General features: G+C 30.5%; 2 protein-coding genes across 2 annotated transcripts; both read left to right on the plus strand.

The window, feature by feature from the left end:
- Window positions 1–4,813: 4,813 nt before the first annotated feature.
- LOC126891125 (asparagine-rich protein-like) lies at window positions 4,814–5,968 on the plus strand. The gene has a single exon (XM_050660306.1). It carries the CDS (start codon window positions 4,814–4,816, stop codon window positions 5,966–5,968), a length of 1,155 nt encoding a protein of 384 aa, XP_050516263.1.
- Window positions 5,969–6,018: 50 nt separating this feature from the next.
- On the plus strand, window positions 6,019–16,505 carry LOC126891126 (uncharacterized). The gene is made up of 5 exons (XM_050660307.1): window positions 6,019–6,142; window positions 11,702–11,852; window positions 15,562–15,616; window positions 15,682–15,786; window positions 15,843–16,505. Exons 1-5 carry the CDS (start codon window positions 6,019–6,021, stop codon window positions 16,503–16,505), a joined length of 1,098 nt encoding a protein of 365 aa, XP_050516264.1.
- The last annotated feature ends 1,074 nt before the right edge of the window (window positions 16,506–17,579 follow it).

Raw genomic sequence — 17,579 nt, forward strand, 5'->3', positions numbered from 1 at the left:
GGTTTCTAGCCTTATTGGTCAATCTTGTCTTTATTAATGTTATCGCTGGTTCTTCATGTCCTTCTGCTATTTTTCCCAGTAGTTCTAGTGCATCTAAAAATGGTTGTAGTTTCCCTGCGCTTCCATCAAACTCGTTGGGCAATACCTTGCTTGCAATATTCAAAAATTCGTTGATTGTCAGAGCCATGTTTAATATTTTTATATCTTGTTTTATGTCGCTTTTTCCCTCTTCAATTTCCTCGTCAATTTTTTCCTCTTCTATCTCCTCGTCACTTTTTTCGTCTTCTACTTCCTCGTCGCTTTGTTCTTCTATTTCCTTGTCGATAGGCTGGTGTATTGAACTTGGAACTACTGTTCCTAAGTTTACAGCTTGAAATGAGCGTATAACTTTGTCTTCCAAAAGAATCAGAGACTCGAAAGCATAAATTCGACAGTCTTTACGAGGTATAGTAAATATGTATATAAAATATTATGTCAAAAATAGTAAAAATATAGTAAATTGCAATAAAAATCATTATATCAATCAATATAAATCACCATAAAAATCAGTAGTCAAATCAAAATGTCATAAAAATCAGTAGGACAAACAATAATTGGATAAAAAGTCGGTAAAGATAAAAATATATGCTAATAAATATATAAAAATCATATAAAAATGTATCATTGCGTCCTATAAATAACCATGATATTTGTAAAAAAAAAAATAAAAATTCCCTATAATACCAATAAGGTAATTAAAATAGAATTGGTGGATAAAAATAGGTAAAACTTAGATTATGTGTATCTTAAATTACGATTATATTATTATTATATTGTGAATTACGACTATATCATGGAAATACCATAAGAACAGATAATATGGACTCACCACTTTAAACGTCAATGTTCGCTGTTGATCTCGCCAGTCCACGATGAATGTTCCTTTTGAGGTTCCTTCTGTGGGCCTTCCATAGTGACCATGCCAATCTAAGAATCAGAACAGCCGTAATTATGTAAAGCAGCACCTTCAGCTCCGTATCGGGTTTGACGTCCTTACTCTTGACGATAAAGTTGCTGTTCACTACTCCATTCTCCTGGAGTTCATCCTTGAACGACTTTCCTCCCATACTCGTTCCAAACTGCTAGTTCCCGTGTTCGTCCCTGGTCCTGTCACGGTCGCCTTATGCGGGTATGCATCCTCGGGTAACATCTTAGGGTAGTTGGGGGTAGTTACCCCCTACCAATAGGGGTTGCTGAATTAAACAATATGTATAACTGCTTATTTATTACCAACTATAAAGACCACAGTAAATAGTTGATGTGCTCGCGGTAAAACCATCTGCTAGAGCATCTGGATTAAGAATGTTCTTTTTTAATAATACGAATGAATTAGAATGAATCACCATACCTTCGTGTTTATACAGGGTGTTTCATTGGGAAACGGAAATACTTTAATGGTGAATAGAGGTCACCTAGCCGGTTCTAGATATAGTACATTTTTTGCCCTACCGACTTTTATAACTGAGTTACAGGGTGTTTTATCGATTTTGCCCATTTCTTTTCTAAGCCATAACTTTAGAACCACCCTGTATATTTTTTGATATTTGGTACACATATGTCTCATTCAAAACCCAAACGGCCGACATACTAACCATAAGAAAAATCCAGGTCCGGATTAACAAAAAATTATAAAGTAATTGTGACCTTAAAACAACACCTTGTATATTGAAATTTTGAAAATCTGTTTGCATATTTGAAAAGAGCACAAAAAAGTAAGTTTAATGGTTCGCTTCAATTTTTCGGCCAGACAATTTTATGACTTTAATTTTGAAATTACATTGAATTTTTTAAGAACTTTGACATTAAAAAGCAGATATTATTAACTTTTAGTTATAAATTATTAAAGTTAATGAATAAATACTCATTTTAAAAATAATCAATGCTTATTTACCACATTAGAACGACCCAATTACTAATGACAAGAAAAATCCAGGTCCGGATTAAGAAAAAAATACAAAGTAATTGTGACCTTTAACCAACACTCTGTATATTGAAATTTTAAAAATTTGTCTGCGCATTTTAAAAGAGCATGAAAAACTGTGATTAAAGGCTTATTTTAATTTTTTCGCCGTTGATTTAATTACATCAATTTGAAATTATATTGAAATTTTATAGAACTCTGAGATTAAATACCAGCTATTGTTAACTTTTAATAATATTAATGTTAATGAATCAACACTTATTTTAAAAATACTTAATACTTATTTACTACGCTGGCTTCATATATTCTCTGGATTTGTAGCTATTTGCACATCATTAAAAATTAGAATTGCGAGAATTGGGATATTTTAATGATTTGGTAAAGAATTAAAAAAACTGCTCTATCTAATAAAACAAAAATTCGTTACAATTTAACAATTTAACATAAATTAAAAATATTTGAACTATAACAGTTGCTCAAAATGTCCGCCATTTTGTTCGATGCATTTCCTTGCTCGTTTTAAAATATTTTGAATCGATTTTCTAAGTACATTGGGACTGTTCTTCATTTTTCTGGTAGCTTCTTATGACCTTGACAGAATTAATCAATATGATTTCAAAATTGCCGTAATTAAATTATCTGCGCAAAAAGTTGACATGCACCTTTTAACGCAGTTTTTTATGCTCTTTTAAAGACACAAACAAATTTTCAAAATTTCAATATGCAGGGTGTTGTTTCAAAGTCACAATTACTTTATATTTTTTTCTTAATCCGGACCTGGAATTTTTTGTCATTAGTAATTCGGTCGTTCCAATGTGGTAAATAAGTATTGAATATTTTTAAAATGAGTATTTATTCATTAACTTTAATAATTTATAACTAAAACTTAATAATATCTGCTTTTTAATCTCAAAGTTCTTAAAAAATTCAATATAATCTCAAAATGAAAGTCATAAAATTGTCTGGCCGAAAAATTGAAGCGAACCATTAAACTTACTTTTTTGTGCTCTTTTCAAATATGCAAACAGATTTTCAAAATTTCAATACACAGGGTGTTGTTTTAAGGTCACAATTGCTTTACAATTTTTTGTTAATTCGGACCTGGATTTTTCTTATGGTTAGTATGTCGGTCGTTTGGGTTTTGAATGAGACATATGTGTACGAAATATCAAAAAAATATACAAGGTGGTTCTAAAGTTATGGCTTGGGAAAGAAATGGGCAAAATCGATAAAACACCCTGTAACTCGGTTATAAAAGTCGGTAGGGCAAAAAATGTACTATATCTAGAACCGGCTCGGTGATCTCTACTCACCATTAAAGTATTTCCGTTTCCCAATAAAACACCCTGTATAAACAAACTTATAACATCTAGTTTGTTTATATTGTCGACTCAGCGTGGCCATGACATACGAAAATATGAATTAGTTGACTATGCAATATCGTCGACTGGTGCTTCTAACAAAACTAGGTGACCCAGTAAAAATGTAAACAAATGTGTATGTTTTGGTTTTCGTTTCTAGTACATTTAAGAATTAAATGAATATGTGTTGATCTCAATTTTGGATGTTGATAAACCCTTACACCTTGTATATTTAAATTTATATTTATAAAGCGCCCATTTAGATTTAAAAATTGACTTATCCCAGTATTTTTTATAATTTTATAAAATAAGGACACAAACGACTTTATTCCATAAAGTGGTTTCCATACTTTCAAAAGTAATATCAAAATTTTACTCTGTATTATTCATAATACACTACATATAGGGTGCTATATCGAACTATTATAGATCGTTGAAATCAGGTTGTTCCAGCTTTTAAAAATATAAAAATATACAGGATGCTCAATTAAAAATAAAGCTTATAGACTTTGCTAGACTAGCATGAATCATTTATACAGTACATTTAAATTTATGTTTAAAAAGTGCTCATTTATATATAAAAATCGACACAAGTCTCAGAGTTTTTTTATAATTTTTTGAAACAAGGACATAAATAATTTTATTTCATAAGTACCTTGCACACTGTATAATGTTTAATGCTACACCTTTTTACAGTAATATTTCCATTTTATTTTGACGTAAAAAATGTGACTTATTATATTCACACAGCTTATCAGATATTTATAATTTTAGAATTCCAAAGGTGGCGTGAAAATGAGGAAAAAATAATGTTAAATTCTACTTACCAGAGGAGTAAATAGAAATGGCAATTATGAAAATTTTGTCTTGAATTGCTCTAACTGGTAAAACTATTAATTTTTGTTTTTCTTTCATATTATAATACAAATAGTGATACATAAATGGTTAATATATAGAAATGTGATAGAAGCCCCCTGACTATCCAGAGTCAGCAATTCCCAATAGCCGAGCCTATAAAGAAGGAAGGAGGAAACCGGCAGCATTCATTCATTTTTTATTCTTAATAATTATAGTTGTAATTAGTATATTTTGTAATTGTATTTTAAATTTTGAAAATAAAATATTTTTTTGAGAAGTTCAAGTGCTTGTGACATATTTGGCGATGCGAACAGGATCAACTTCGTACAGAAACATAGAGTTTCCTGGCCAACTTTAGTTGCTTAACGAGACCGATCGAACCTTGGAGGAGAAAGAAAATTATACTGTGGAAATCAACGGTGATCATCCTCATGTAAGTTTTTCCTTTCTTTCCTAAAATTGTATGAGCAGTTTTAACAATATTTCTCAAAAGAGTGTTGAAAATTTGAATTTATTATTTGATAGTTTGAATTTAATTGATAATTTAAATATTAGTAATAACTCAGTAACTCAGAATCCGAGAACTCCCAGTTCTAAAAATAAAAAATCCGTATCGTCTAAGAAAATTTCCAAAATGCCTGTTACAAATAGTGATATTGCGAGCCTTTGCTGGACTTTGCCAGAATTCTCATCCAAAGAAGACATCTCCACATTCATAAAATCTGTAGACAACTTGTTAACATTCTTAGGTACACAAGAGCTTACAGAACCTCAGTTATTTATACTTAATACTCACATCGTATCTCGTATTAAGGGAGATCCGAGAAATTTTTTGAATTATTCTAATAAAACAGTCTGGACAGAGATTCGTCCAGCTTTATTATCTAAATATGGAGATAGAAGGTCAGAAGATATTTTGGTAACCCAGTTATCGACAACAGTTCAAAAACATAATGAGTCATATGATCAGTATCATCAAAGAATTTCTACTAATTTGAATGATTTACTTCAACATGTTACTTTAAATGATAATGCCGCTACAGTAAATTTTAAGACGCCTTATTTTAAAAACATTGCATTGAAAACTTTCTGTTCTGGTATAAATGAACCATATAACGAATATTTATCCCATTTTGAAATAAAATCAATTGAAGAAGCACTTCAAAAGTGTATTGCCTATGATAATCATAAGAACCAGCAACAATATATGAGCTTTTTAAAATCCCAACAAAATAGAACACCCTTGGCCAAGCAAAGACCACCTAATCAAAACCAATTGTCACACAACAATAATAGATACACAAGCTTACAACCTACACAACCAAATTTCGTGAGGTCCCCTCACAATGCACCTTTCCGCAACCCTGAACCAAACTTTAACTTCGCTTCACAGCCAAATTTTAATAATTTCCATCCTCAACAAAATTTCAATTCTCGAGAGGATAATTATCAAAGAAATTTCCCAAGAAATGCCCCTCAAGAAAATAATTACCCAAGAAATGTCCAGCATAGGCTAAACAAATATCGCAATCCTCGAAATCAACAAAATTATGCCCCTCCTATGAGTGGTGTCCAAACTATTTCCACCAAAAATCATCAACCCATGACAGTTACCACTAATGGCCATCATTTTAATATTGCTTCTAATCAAATCGATACTTCCGAAATTAACATCGAAAACTATGATTCCGAAAACTATGATACCGAACAAGCTACGGAAGAATATGTCGACACAAATTATCAGGATTTTCCCCTAGTACCTCCCAAAGAACAACCACCTCCTGTATAAATTTAAATAATTTACAAAAATCTCCCCGTCTACCTTATTTTGTTACGCCCATGACTCGTCTTAAAGTTCTTATAGATTCTGGAGGATCAGATACTGTGATCTCACCGAAAGCTTCCAAATTTTTCAATCCATCCCACATATACGAAAAACCTTTCACATTAACTTCTTTGAATCGTACAACAAAATTTTCCCAAAATATAAAAACCCCTTTATTATCTGAATATGGCATAAATGATCCTATTGACGCAAGAATCGCAGATTGGAGCAAAGATTTTGATATTTTGTTAGGGAATTACGATTTAGAACGCTTTAACTCTATACTAAATTATAAAACTAAAACCTTGACCTTAACCAGTCATAAAATTTTCATTCACTTTGAGACATTATATTACAAGATTCCTGTTAACGTCCTAGAAGGCGAAATATTAGTACCCAGCGTAGAATTGCAAAATTTTTCATTGCCAGAATCCATACACACAGCAAAAAACGGTTTCATTCATAATTTAACACTTCCTTTTTTTGGAAAAACTCACACTCCTTTTTTTAACTTCTGTATGGTTTTTCACACTCTTTTGTTACGTAAAATTTGTAGTTTTCGATATGGAACTGGAATTGAAAATCACTATATACACTGAGGCTGAAAGCATTTGAGTCGATCGCATTCACGGGAAAACTTTTAGAGAACTAATCGGTAGCAAATAGTTCTTAAGGATTTTCTGTCCGGAATATTTTGTGGGGATATTTTGTCTAAATAATTTGTGGAGATTACTTGCCCGGGATTTTTGTGGGGACTTTTTGTCCGAAGATTATTTGTCCGGGGATTTTTTGTCCGGGATTATTTGTCTGGAGATTTTTTGTCCAGGGATAATTTGTGGGGTTTTTTGTCCGAGATTATTTGTCCTAACGTTATGACGTCATAAAATCGACTTTCCGGCCATTAAATAGAAGCTAACCATCATAATAAAATTCCTCTGGTCTAGTGTGCCTCACCACCTGTTACTACCACGAGCCGCCCCTGCAATGAACGATTCTAAGTATAGATAATACCAGATTGTACAAGCCAGATAATTGTGACCAAAGAAATTTCGTAAAATAAATGCAAAATTTTATATTGTTCAACCCATTATGGCCATGGTGAGGAAATAAAACACATACGCATTTCCCAGCAGTGCAGGAATGAAATTGCACAAAAGCTTTTATAGGCGTTTCTGCAACTCGGTAAGTTCTCAAAGCAATATATCTCTAAAAACTTATAACTGGTATTTATATTTATTTATTTTACCAATTAATTAACACAGTTTGGATTTTCATGTGTTAATTGGAGTTACACCAAGTTATATTCAGCATAGGTAAGCAAATAAACTGTGGTGGTGGTCTTGTTTATTATAGGATTGTAAATTATATTTATTTATTTTTCCAATTGATTAACACACTGTTTTGATTTTATTGTGTTAATTGGAGTTACACCAAGTTATATTCAGCATAGGTAAGCAAATAAACTGTGGTGGTGGTCTTGTTTATTATAGGGGTAGTTGATTTATCTTAAAGAATATCTTATAACTTTGGCTTTGCTTATTTATCGTCTTGGTTTTTCAAAAATTAATATATTTTTACTTCAGAAGTAAAAAACGTTTATTTTTTTATTAAACGTTTATTAGTCCGAAAACGTTTGTGTGATGTACTTTGTGGTGTACCACCCAAACTTTTGTGTACGTTCCAATTAATTCATTATTGTGATACCATTAGTTAAATACAACGTTTTTAAAACTTTTTTGCCTCTTAGTATTTTTTCTATAAGCCAGTTTTTATCAAGATGCGGCTTCTATTTTAATATGTTTACATAAAATTTTTACAGGTTTTGTTCCTTTAAACCCCCCAAATGTTTGTGTACGTTCCAATTAAACTATCATTGTGGTACTATTAGTTAAACACAGTGTTTTTAAAACTTTTTTGCCTCTTAGTCTTTTTTTGATGTCACCTTTTATCGAGATGTGGCTTATTTTTCAAAATATACCTAATAATGTAAGTTATAAATAAATTTTCAGATTATTAACAGGTCTCTATAATCGTACTTAACCATACACAAATATGTGGTGTATTCGACAAATATTCAAAATATCTCGATAAACACTGGCTTATCGAAAAAGTACTAAGATGCAAAACAGTTTTAAAAATATTGTGTTTAACTAATGGTGCCACAATAATAATTTAGTTGGAACGCACACAAAAGATTGGGGGTTTAAGGGAACAAAACCCCCATAAATTTTTAATTTTTTATGGGGTGCACAAATTTCACTTTTTTTTAACATATTGCTGCCATAAGAATGCCACATGTCCATTTGCAATGTAAAATCTCGTGAGCGTTTTCGATATATGAAAAAAAATCGATTTTCATTTTGTAACTTCAAAGGGCTGTAACTTTTTTTGTGTGCACTATTGTATATAGGTAAGTGAGGTTCAATCAACCTATTTTTGACCCCAGAATATGTGGTATAATTTATGACCAATCTTTTCGGGACACCCTGTATATTACATATATGTAATACAGAGGAATATTTTTTACTTAAGTTATTTTTATTATGGTATACAGCCAATTAGAGGGATTCATTCCTTTTTAGGTTAATATATTTTTCTTTGCAGAGTGTTAGATTCTACCAGAAACACTATAAAATAAGGTTTAACCCGAAATGACATTCTCACTAGGAATGATATTAATAATATCAAAACATATTTTAATATTAACATTAATGAAGGTTGTAGACATTAAGATGATGCCACCAGTGTCTATCTTTGGGTCAAAGAGTGCATAAACAGTACTTATAACCCTATACTTTTTTTTTCAAAAAACAGGGAGAACTAACATCTGAGCGGAATTTAACTGCAAATGATTTTTGTTTAGTGTTAATGAATTCAACTCAAATTGAGGTATTCAAGAAATTTGGTACCAATATAATTTGTGTTCATGGTACCCATGGCATGAATGCGTACGATTTTGAATTAAGCACTGTATTGGTTTTGGATGAATTTGGGGCAGGATTTCCTGTCGCATTTCTTTTTTCCAATATAAAGGACACCTATATATATGAAATCTTTTATTCATATATAAAAAAGCAACTTCATCCGAGACCATGTACACATGCAACACATTTATGTCAGATGTGACAAATGTTTATTTTAATGCTTGGACAGCCATTATGGGACCAGCTAAAAAACAATTTTATTGCTCTTGGCATATAGATAGAGTTTGGCAACAAAATTTGTCAAGTGGCAAATCCAGAAAAAAGAAAAGGGGTGTATAAAACACTGAAATACATTCAAACTTGTTCAGAAGACGATATATTTGAGAAAGAATATAAAGCATTTTTGTCTAATTGATGCAATGAAATAGATACCAAAAATATGTATGATTATTTATTAAAACATTATTATAATAATAGATTTCAGTGGGCTTATTGTTACCGTAAACATTGTGGAATAAACACCAACATGCACCTAGAAAGTATGCATAGAATTATAAAATATGTCTATCTAGAGGAAAAGGAAATTAAATGTTTAGATAAATCCATTCATGCATTACAAAAATATTCTAGAGATAAAATTATAGATCTAATTATTATAATGAAGGTTGTAGACATTAAGATGATGCCACCAGTGTCTATCTTTGGGTCAGAGAGAGCATAAACAGTACTTATAACCCTATACTTTATTTCAAAAAACAGGGAGAACTAACATCTGAGAGGAATTTAACTGCAAATGATTTTTGTTTAGTGTTAATGAATTCAACTCAAATTGAGGTATTCAAGAAATTTGGTACCAATATAATTTGTATTGATGGTACCCATGGTAAGAATGCGTACGATTTTGAATTAAGCACTGTATTGGTTTTGGATGAATTTGGGGCAGAATTTCCTGTCGCATTACTTTTTTCCAATAGAAAGGACAAGTATATATATATATATATATATATATATATATATATATATATATATATATATATATATATATATATATATATATATATATATATATATATATATATATATATATAAAATCAAACAGATGAAACAGAGAATGTGGAAAAATCCCCTTACGAACAATTCACACATCCACCATTTCGGGTTGGGAAAAATTTTTTGAATAGAATCAAAGATCCAAACACCAGTTCTTTGAAATGTGTTTCGCCCTCTTCAACCTCTCTGGGCTTATCAATAAAGATGAGAGGTTGAATATCTTTAGACACATTCCAATCAAAAAACAACATTCGAGACCTAGACATAGAAGGTGCGTAAATCTACGGCAAGTCCGACAATGACATATATATATATATATATATATATATATATATATATATATATATATAAATAGGTATGAAAAAAGAAATCCGACAATGAATATATATATATATATATATAAATAGATATGAAAAAAGAAATCTTTGCTGGCAATAATAAAGTAAAAATTTAGTAATAATCATAAAGTCATTTATAGATTAGAAAGAGCCCTACAAGGACCCAAGGATGATATATTTTCAATTACAGGTGAACTAACTTTTACCAATTTTGAGTCCAAACAATTAAGACAATATAATAAACTTTTTCATAAAGTCAAATTAATTAACATAAATAAATTGAATGCATTAAAACATAACGATATTAAGAGTAAGATTGTTACCCAACCACAATGGGTTAAAAATATTACTGATATTGACATTCCTTGTGACATTTTTAGATATTCTAGCTTTAGGTCAAAAATTTAGTTTGGAACCAAAGTTGGTGAAGGATTTACCCATTAGAAATCTTCTTGCTGATATTGAAAATATAACTTCACTAATTTCCAATCCAGAAACTAAAAATAATACTATAGCGAGAGTTACTAATATAATAACTAACCATTATAATAATACAAAAATTGAAATCCTTTTTGGTAAGACAAAGTCTTTTCTTAAACAACATCCTGAAATTTTCATAACCACTGCTGACAAAGGCAATTTCACAGTTGTTATGAATAAAGAACAATATTTTGAACTATCTAATAAAATCATAATTGAAAGTGGATCATATTCACAAATTAATAAAGATCCTACTGAAACAATCCAAAGTAAAAGTAATGATTTAGTAAAATTACTTAAAACAAAAGGCTATGTCAATGAGACAAAAAAGAAATCTCTTACTCGCTATAATGGTGTAATTCCAAAGTTTTACACGTTACCAAAAGTACACAAACCCATTTTATCAGTAAGACCGATTGTTTCATGTATAGGTTCACCAACAGAATTCTTAGCAAACTATGTAACAGACATATTAACAAAAGCATATGATTATAACAACGATTATTTTATCAAAGACTCTTTTGAATTCTCAAACTCATTCAATAATAAACAACTACCAACAGGTTATATAATTGCAAGTCTTGATGTAGTATCTCTCTTTAGTAATGTTTATCTTGATGCAGCTCTAAGGGCCATTTCAATTAATTGGCAGAGAATTGGATCTTTTTGTGATATTGACATTGATACTTTCATTTTAATAATAACCTTTTTATTTAACAGTACATATTTTACTTTTAATAATAAGTTGTATAAACAGACTTTTGGAACTCCAATGGGAGCTAGTATATCTCCAATTATTGCAGCATATGTGATGGACAATATCCTTGATACAGTGATACCAGTACTACCTTCTAACTTATTTTTCCTTAAAAAATATGTCGATGACATATTTATTTCATTTTCAGCAGAAGGATTAGATGATATATTGTTTTATTTTAATAGTTGTGACACCTATATACAATTTACCATCGAAAAAGAGGACGGAGCTTACTCAGTCCCTTTCCTAGATACAAGAGTCATCAGAGAACCAATTAGTAATAAGTTGAAAATAGATTGGTACAGAAAATCATGTACCTCTGGTAGATATATAAATTTCCACTCGTACCATAAGTTTAGTATAAAAACAAATCTAATCAAACAAATGAAAACTAGGGTTTTAAAAATATCAGATCCTATTTTCCACCAAAAAAACCTCAACATCCTTAAAGAACTTTTCATACAAAATGGGTACCCAAAACAATTAGTTTCCAAAATCCTTTTTAACACTTTGGATACTATCACAGATGCAGCAATAAATGGGAATATTAATAATTATTTTAATAATAATAATAATAATATCTTAGAAATTATTAATTAGAGAGTAGAGATATCACAAAATATTCCAAATCAAACAAATTCCAACACCTCACAAGAAGAGTCATCTATTAACATTAAATATTTTTCATTACCTTATATAAGAGATATTACACCTAGTCTAACAAGGTTGCTAAGAATTAATAATAACATTAAAATCGCACATAAAAATGTTCTAACGTTGGGAAACTTATATAACAAACAAAAAGACTTAACACCTAAATTATTAAAATCAAATGTGATCTACATGATCTCTTGTGCAGATTGTGAGTTACACTACATTGGTGAAACCAGTAGAAAATTAAAGGATCGAATCACATCTCACAAGAGTGATTGTAGATTACAACCAGAGAGATGTGCACTTGCTACTCATGTAAACAACAAACAACATAATATGGATTGGGAATCAACCATCATTTTATCTAATGAACCTAATTTAACAAAAAGAAAGTTCTTAGAAATGACATATATTGCTCAAACTCCATCATGTATAAACAAAAAAACCGATATACAGCATCTTAGTGTTATTTATTCTAATTTATTATCTAAAGACAAACCACCTAGAAACTAACAAATTTTAACATCCTTGTCTCCCTTGAATTTAAATTGACCATCTACTATTAATATTTTATTAATATATTTAATTATTTACTATACTCAATAAATAACATCAATGGGTAAAGAAAACAATTGTATTATTAGCATCATTAAATCAATATTTAAATTAAATTATAAAAGACTTAAAAACTAATCTAAATGACTTGATTCCAATATCATAATACTTATTCAAACCTCACTACAATTTACTCAATACTTATTAAGAACAAGACCATGGCCTCTGTCTTATAGGACATATGTCATCAAAAATTAATTTAATATTTCTAACCTGTTATTCGTGTTATGATCCGATCTATCATAATATCTATTCTGTGATATTTTTGTTTTTTAAAATATTTATAATTTAAAAAACAATTGTAAGATCTATCCATCAATGTAAAAAAATTTTTTGAAAACATCATAATTTAGAACTTTATAAGATTTTTGACAAAAAAATTAACTTTTTTAACACCTTTTGTGAACAACCACAACTTACTGTAAGTAATATAAATTTTGTAAGGTCCTGTAACATAAAATTACCATCATATATTTTATATTGCAGTTTACCCTGACGATGAGAACAATTTATTAAAGTTTCCGAAAGCTTGGACAAGTAAAAAGTGTTTTCTTTCACCTAGAACTTGCTGAATTCCCCAATAATAAACCTTGTTATCATCATCATAGTCATTAACATCTTAGTAGATGTGTTGTGGTTCATAATTGGGCTTCAGCAGCTCGGACAGTTTGATTGATAATATTTCTCCACTGGTCGCGGTCATCAGTTACATGTATTGCCTCAGTATACTGTTTGTTGAGAAGCTTTTTAGTAATGTCCGCCCATCGCTGTGGAGATCTTCCGCGTTTTCGTATATATATATATATATATATATATATATATATATATATATATATATATATATATATAGAGAACTGGATTCGAAATCCGATGTATTTATCGACCGTGCAAGTATATTCTATAACACTATAAAACAGTGTTGAAATTATCGGGAATTGCGGTCTGTGGCTTAGATTGAAACTACATTTAATTCTGTTGAATTCGATATTTCGATGAGTATTTATTAATTTTTCATCTTCATCAGGAACAAACTACAAAATTAACTAACAGTTAGGTACAAACATAATATTACAATGATATAACTTACGAATTGTTGTAGGTATGTTATATAAAGCAATTTAACTTAAAGCTATGCATGTCGTTTCACGAGAACGTCGAGGGCGGCACTGAGTCAGGTATCTTTTCTCACATGTGTTAAGGGTCAAAAGTTCCAATATCGAGCCATCTGTTTAATATTCTGCTATTTTTCGAATTTTAAAATATATATATATATATATATATATATATATATATATATATATATATAAAACAGATGAAATAGAGAATGTGGAAAATCCCCTTACGAACAATTCACACATCCACCATTTCGGGCTGGGAAAAATTTTTTGAATAGAATCAAAGATCCAAACACCAGTTCTTAGAAATGTGTTTCGCCCTCTTCAACCCCTCTGGGCTCATCGGTAAAGATGGAGGTTGAATATCTTTAGACACATTCCAATCAAAAAACAACAATTCGAAATATTATATATATATTGTGTGTTTTGATCACTGAGTGTGTTTCAAAGATCTACATCTACATCTATATATATATATATATATATATATATATATATATATATATATATATATATATATATATATATATATATATATATATATATATATATATATATATCATAAAGGAGTACGACCGTCAATTCCAATATAACAAAGGAGCACTCGTAAGTGTAGGGTTTTATCGGTCAAGTGGGTGAAAAAAAGAGACAAAGAATTCAGCTACTTCATCTATTTATTGAAGACGTTTCGTCTACTGCTCAGTAGACATCATCAGTTCATCTACAAAAAGAGTGGTATAAGAAACAACATCCAAAAGAGAGGTAAAAAAGCACTAGCGTTACCTTAAAAAGACATGTAGCAAAAGATAAGATGTACATAGTAAAAAAAACCTTATCCATGAACCAACGTAATGTAAAAGTATATAACATTTAAGTGTATAGTTAATATTTAAAAAACTTTAGTACAGCCAAAGACAAGACCATGTGGTAACAGTCACATATAAAAAACAAGTGTAAAAAAGCCGGCTTGCTTTTTTAAAGTCAAGAATGAACCAAGAAAAAACCAGATTCACACTTCCAAAAACTTAGTAGTATTTAAGCATACTTCATTTGGACCGCGTTATGCATAACTCGACTAAGCGCCAAATTCAAGTTTTTTGGAATAATGCTGCCATCTATCAAGTAATGACGTTACCTATTTGGGAAAAAATCACCAAAGCCTAGAAATCTGTATTTTGGAAAATATTTTACTTTTAGCTAAACGCCAAATCGACTAAATGTCTGTAAACATTTGACAATACCCGACTAAGTGACTTAGATTTAGCATAATAAGACTATGCGACATAATATTGGCGCTTGGTCGCCTTATGCAAAAACGGAAATCGGCGGGATTTTGGCAGCATTGTTTCCGTCTTGTTAATGTGTTAATTCAGTTCAGTCTGTTGAGCAATATAAAAAGTGTCGCGTTATATTTTTTATAAAAGTTGTGTTTAAAAGTGTAAAAAAGCGTGTAAATATGTTGCAGAGGACTGCTCTAATTTTAAACCGTGCTCGAGAAATAACAAACGAGGAGAAGGTAAGTTATTTTGTATTGTAAAAATTACCAGACATTATTTTTGAGGTGTAAATTAAAAACTTAAATTTTTACAGTAGTTTTGTTTATCTTTATTTACTTTATTTATAGGAAGAAGGTATTCGGCAAGCAACAAGTTCTTATACCAGCAACAGATATTAGTGAGGTATGTTATTATAAGTTTTAATGTTTAACTAAGTTTTGTTAATTTTTGCTTATTGTTATTTATAGAAAGAAAGTACTCATACAGCAGCTGTTTCCCCAAAGACTTACAGCGATTTACAAACGGTTCGGGAAGTGGAATTTAATCTAAAATTACCAGACATAATTTATGAGGTATAAAAAACCAAATAAATAGCAGATTTCTAAATTTTTATTTACTTTATTTGTAGGAAGGAAGTAATTCGGATGGATATTCAAACAAGGAAAATGAAATAGGTGACGTAAGAGTAATGGATGATAATCAAAATCAAGAAGAAGACCGACAGTCGGGTCGGAAAGAATATCGTCAAGATTTAAATTTTGTCAACAGAGATATTAATGAAGATAACAATATAGTAGAGATGGAGCAATCCGATAAAGGAGAAAATGATGGGGAAAAGAATGGCGTAAAATCTAAAGAAAAAAAATATCAGGGCCGTCCAAAAAAAGGGAGAAAGAGAAAGTTCCCTAGTCAGAATAGAGAAATCCGCAAAAAACACTGCATTCAAAATAAATCATACTTTACACAAAAAGGAGAAATGAAACTAAAAAAAGAGTTTCGTCAGTATTTGTGCAAATGCGACTGTCTATCGAAAGTTGGCATTGAAAATGCTAAACAAGAATACGACAAATTTTATGAAGTAAGTTCGCATGATGCTCAACGTGCCTTAATTTGCGCCATGGTTCAAGAAGGTCCAATAAAAAGAAAAAGAAAACAAAATTCTACTAAAAAAATGCACTCCAGGGTGTACAATATTAATGGCCACGTAGTTTGCAAAACATTTCTGTTGCAAACCCTAAGAATTTCGAGTGCAAAAGTGGATAATGCCTTAAAATCAAAAAAAAAAGGATAGGAGTTAAAGACTTAAGAGGAAGAGCAGGCGGAAAAAATAAAATATCAGAAGAACGATTGCAAGAAATATTAGAACATATTGAACAATTTCCAAAATATAAGTCTCATTATGCAAGGGAAAAAACAAGTTCAATGTACTTACGAGCAGACACTACATTGCCCATTATGTACGATTTGTACAAGCAGCAAGTTAATAATTCACCTGTGTCGTTTTCGAAGTACAAAAACGTTTTTTTAACTCATTTTAATTTCAGAAGAAAACCACTGAAAAAAGACACTTGTAACCTTTGTGACAAATTAGAAATTCTAATAAACAACAGCGCCACAGAAGAACAAGTTAAATATAAAACTGAGAGAGATAACCACATCGATTCCGCTGAAGAAGCAAGACAAGCTTTAAATGCAGACAGAAAGCGTGCAAAATTTGACGAACAACTTGAAGTATTGTGTTTTGATATGGAAAAAACACTGCCTCTTCCCCGTATACCTACAAATGTAGTTTTTTACAAACGCCAACTTTGGCTTTATAATCTAGGTATACATACAGCTAAACATAATAAAGGCCATTGTTATGTGTGGTTAGAAGGCGAAGCCGGCAGAGGGGCCCAAGAAGTTGGCTCTTGTTTATTTAGACATGTGTTGAAAGCTAGAGATATGGAGGCATGTAAACATTTAATTTTGTGGTCGGACAGCTGTGGAGGGCAGAACCGAAACATTAAAATAGTTTTGATGTTAAATGCCATTTTTGATGTGCATCCTTTACTGGAAAGAATCACTTTACGTTTCCTTACATCTGGCCATAGTTTTTTGCCAAATGATACAGATTTTGGTGACATTGAATGCGCCTTAAAATTCCAACAAAGAATGTATTCACCGGTAGACTACATGAATGTAATGAGTTCGTGCCGAAAAAAAATCCTCTAATCGTTCACAAAATGAAGAAGGGACACTTTTTCGGTACTTGTAATTTGGAAAAAAGAGTCGTCAATAGAAAAGTGGATATCTTTAATAATAAAATTAATTGGCTTAAATTCAAAGAGATTGAACTCAGAAAAGAATGCCGCGAAAAACTTTT

This window comes from Diabrotica virgifera, chromosome 9 (assembly GCF_917563875.1).
Source record: "Diabrotica virgifera virgifera chromosome 9, PGI_DIABVI_V3a".
NCBI classification, from domain to species: domain Eukaryota; kingdom Metazoa; phylum Arthropoda; class Insecta; order Coleoptera; family Chrysomelidae; genus Diabrotica; species Diabrotica virgifera.

What these genes read in the sequence shown, in the direction of transcription:
- LOC126891125 (XM_050660306.1), top strand. Translation starts at nt 4,814, where the DNA reads ATGCCTGTTACAAATAGTGATATTGCGAGCCTTTGCTGGACTTTGCCA.
- LOC126891126 (XM_050660307.1), top strand. Translation starts at nt 6,019, where the DNA reads ATGACTCGTCTTAAAGTTCTTATAGATTCTGGAGGATCAGATACTGTG. An exon ending in CACATTAACTTCTTTGAATC is followed by an intron (nt 6,143 to 11,701) that starts GTACAACAAAAT and finishes TTTCATTTTCAG; the next exon opens with CAGAAGGATTAGATGATATA. An exon ending in AATAAGTTGAAAATAGATTG is followed by an intron (nt 11,853 to 15,561) that starts GTACAGAAAATC and finishes CTTTATTTATAG; the next exon opens with GAAGAAGGTATTCGGCAAGC.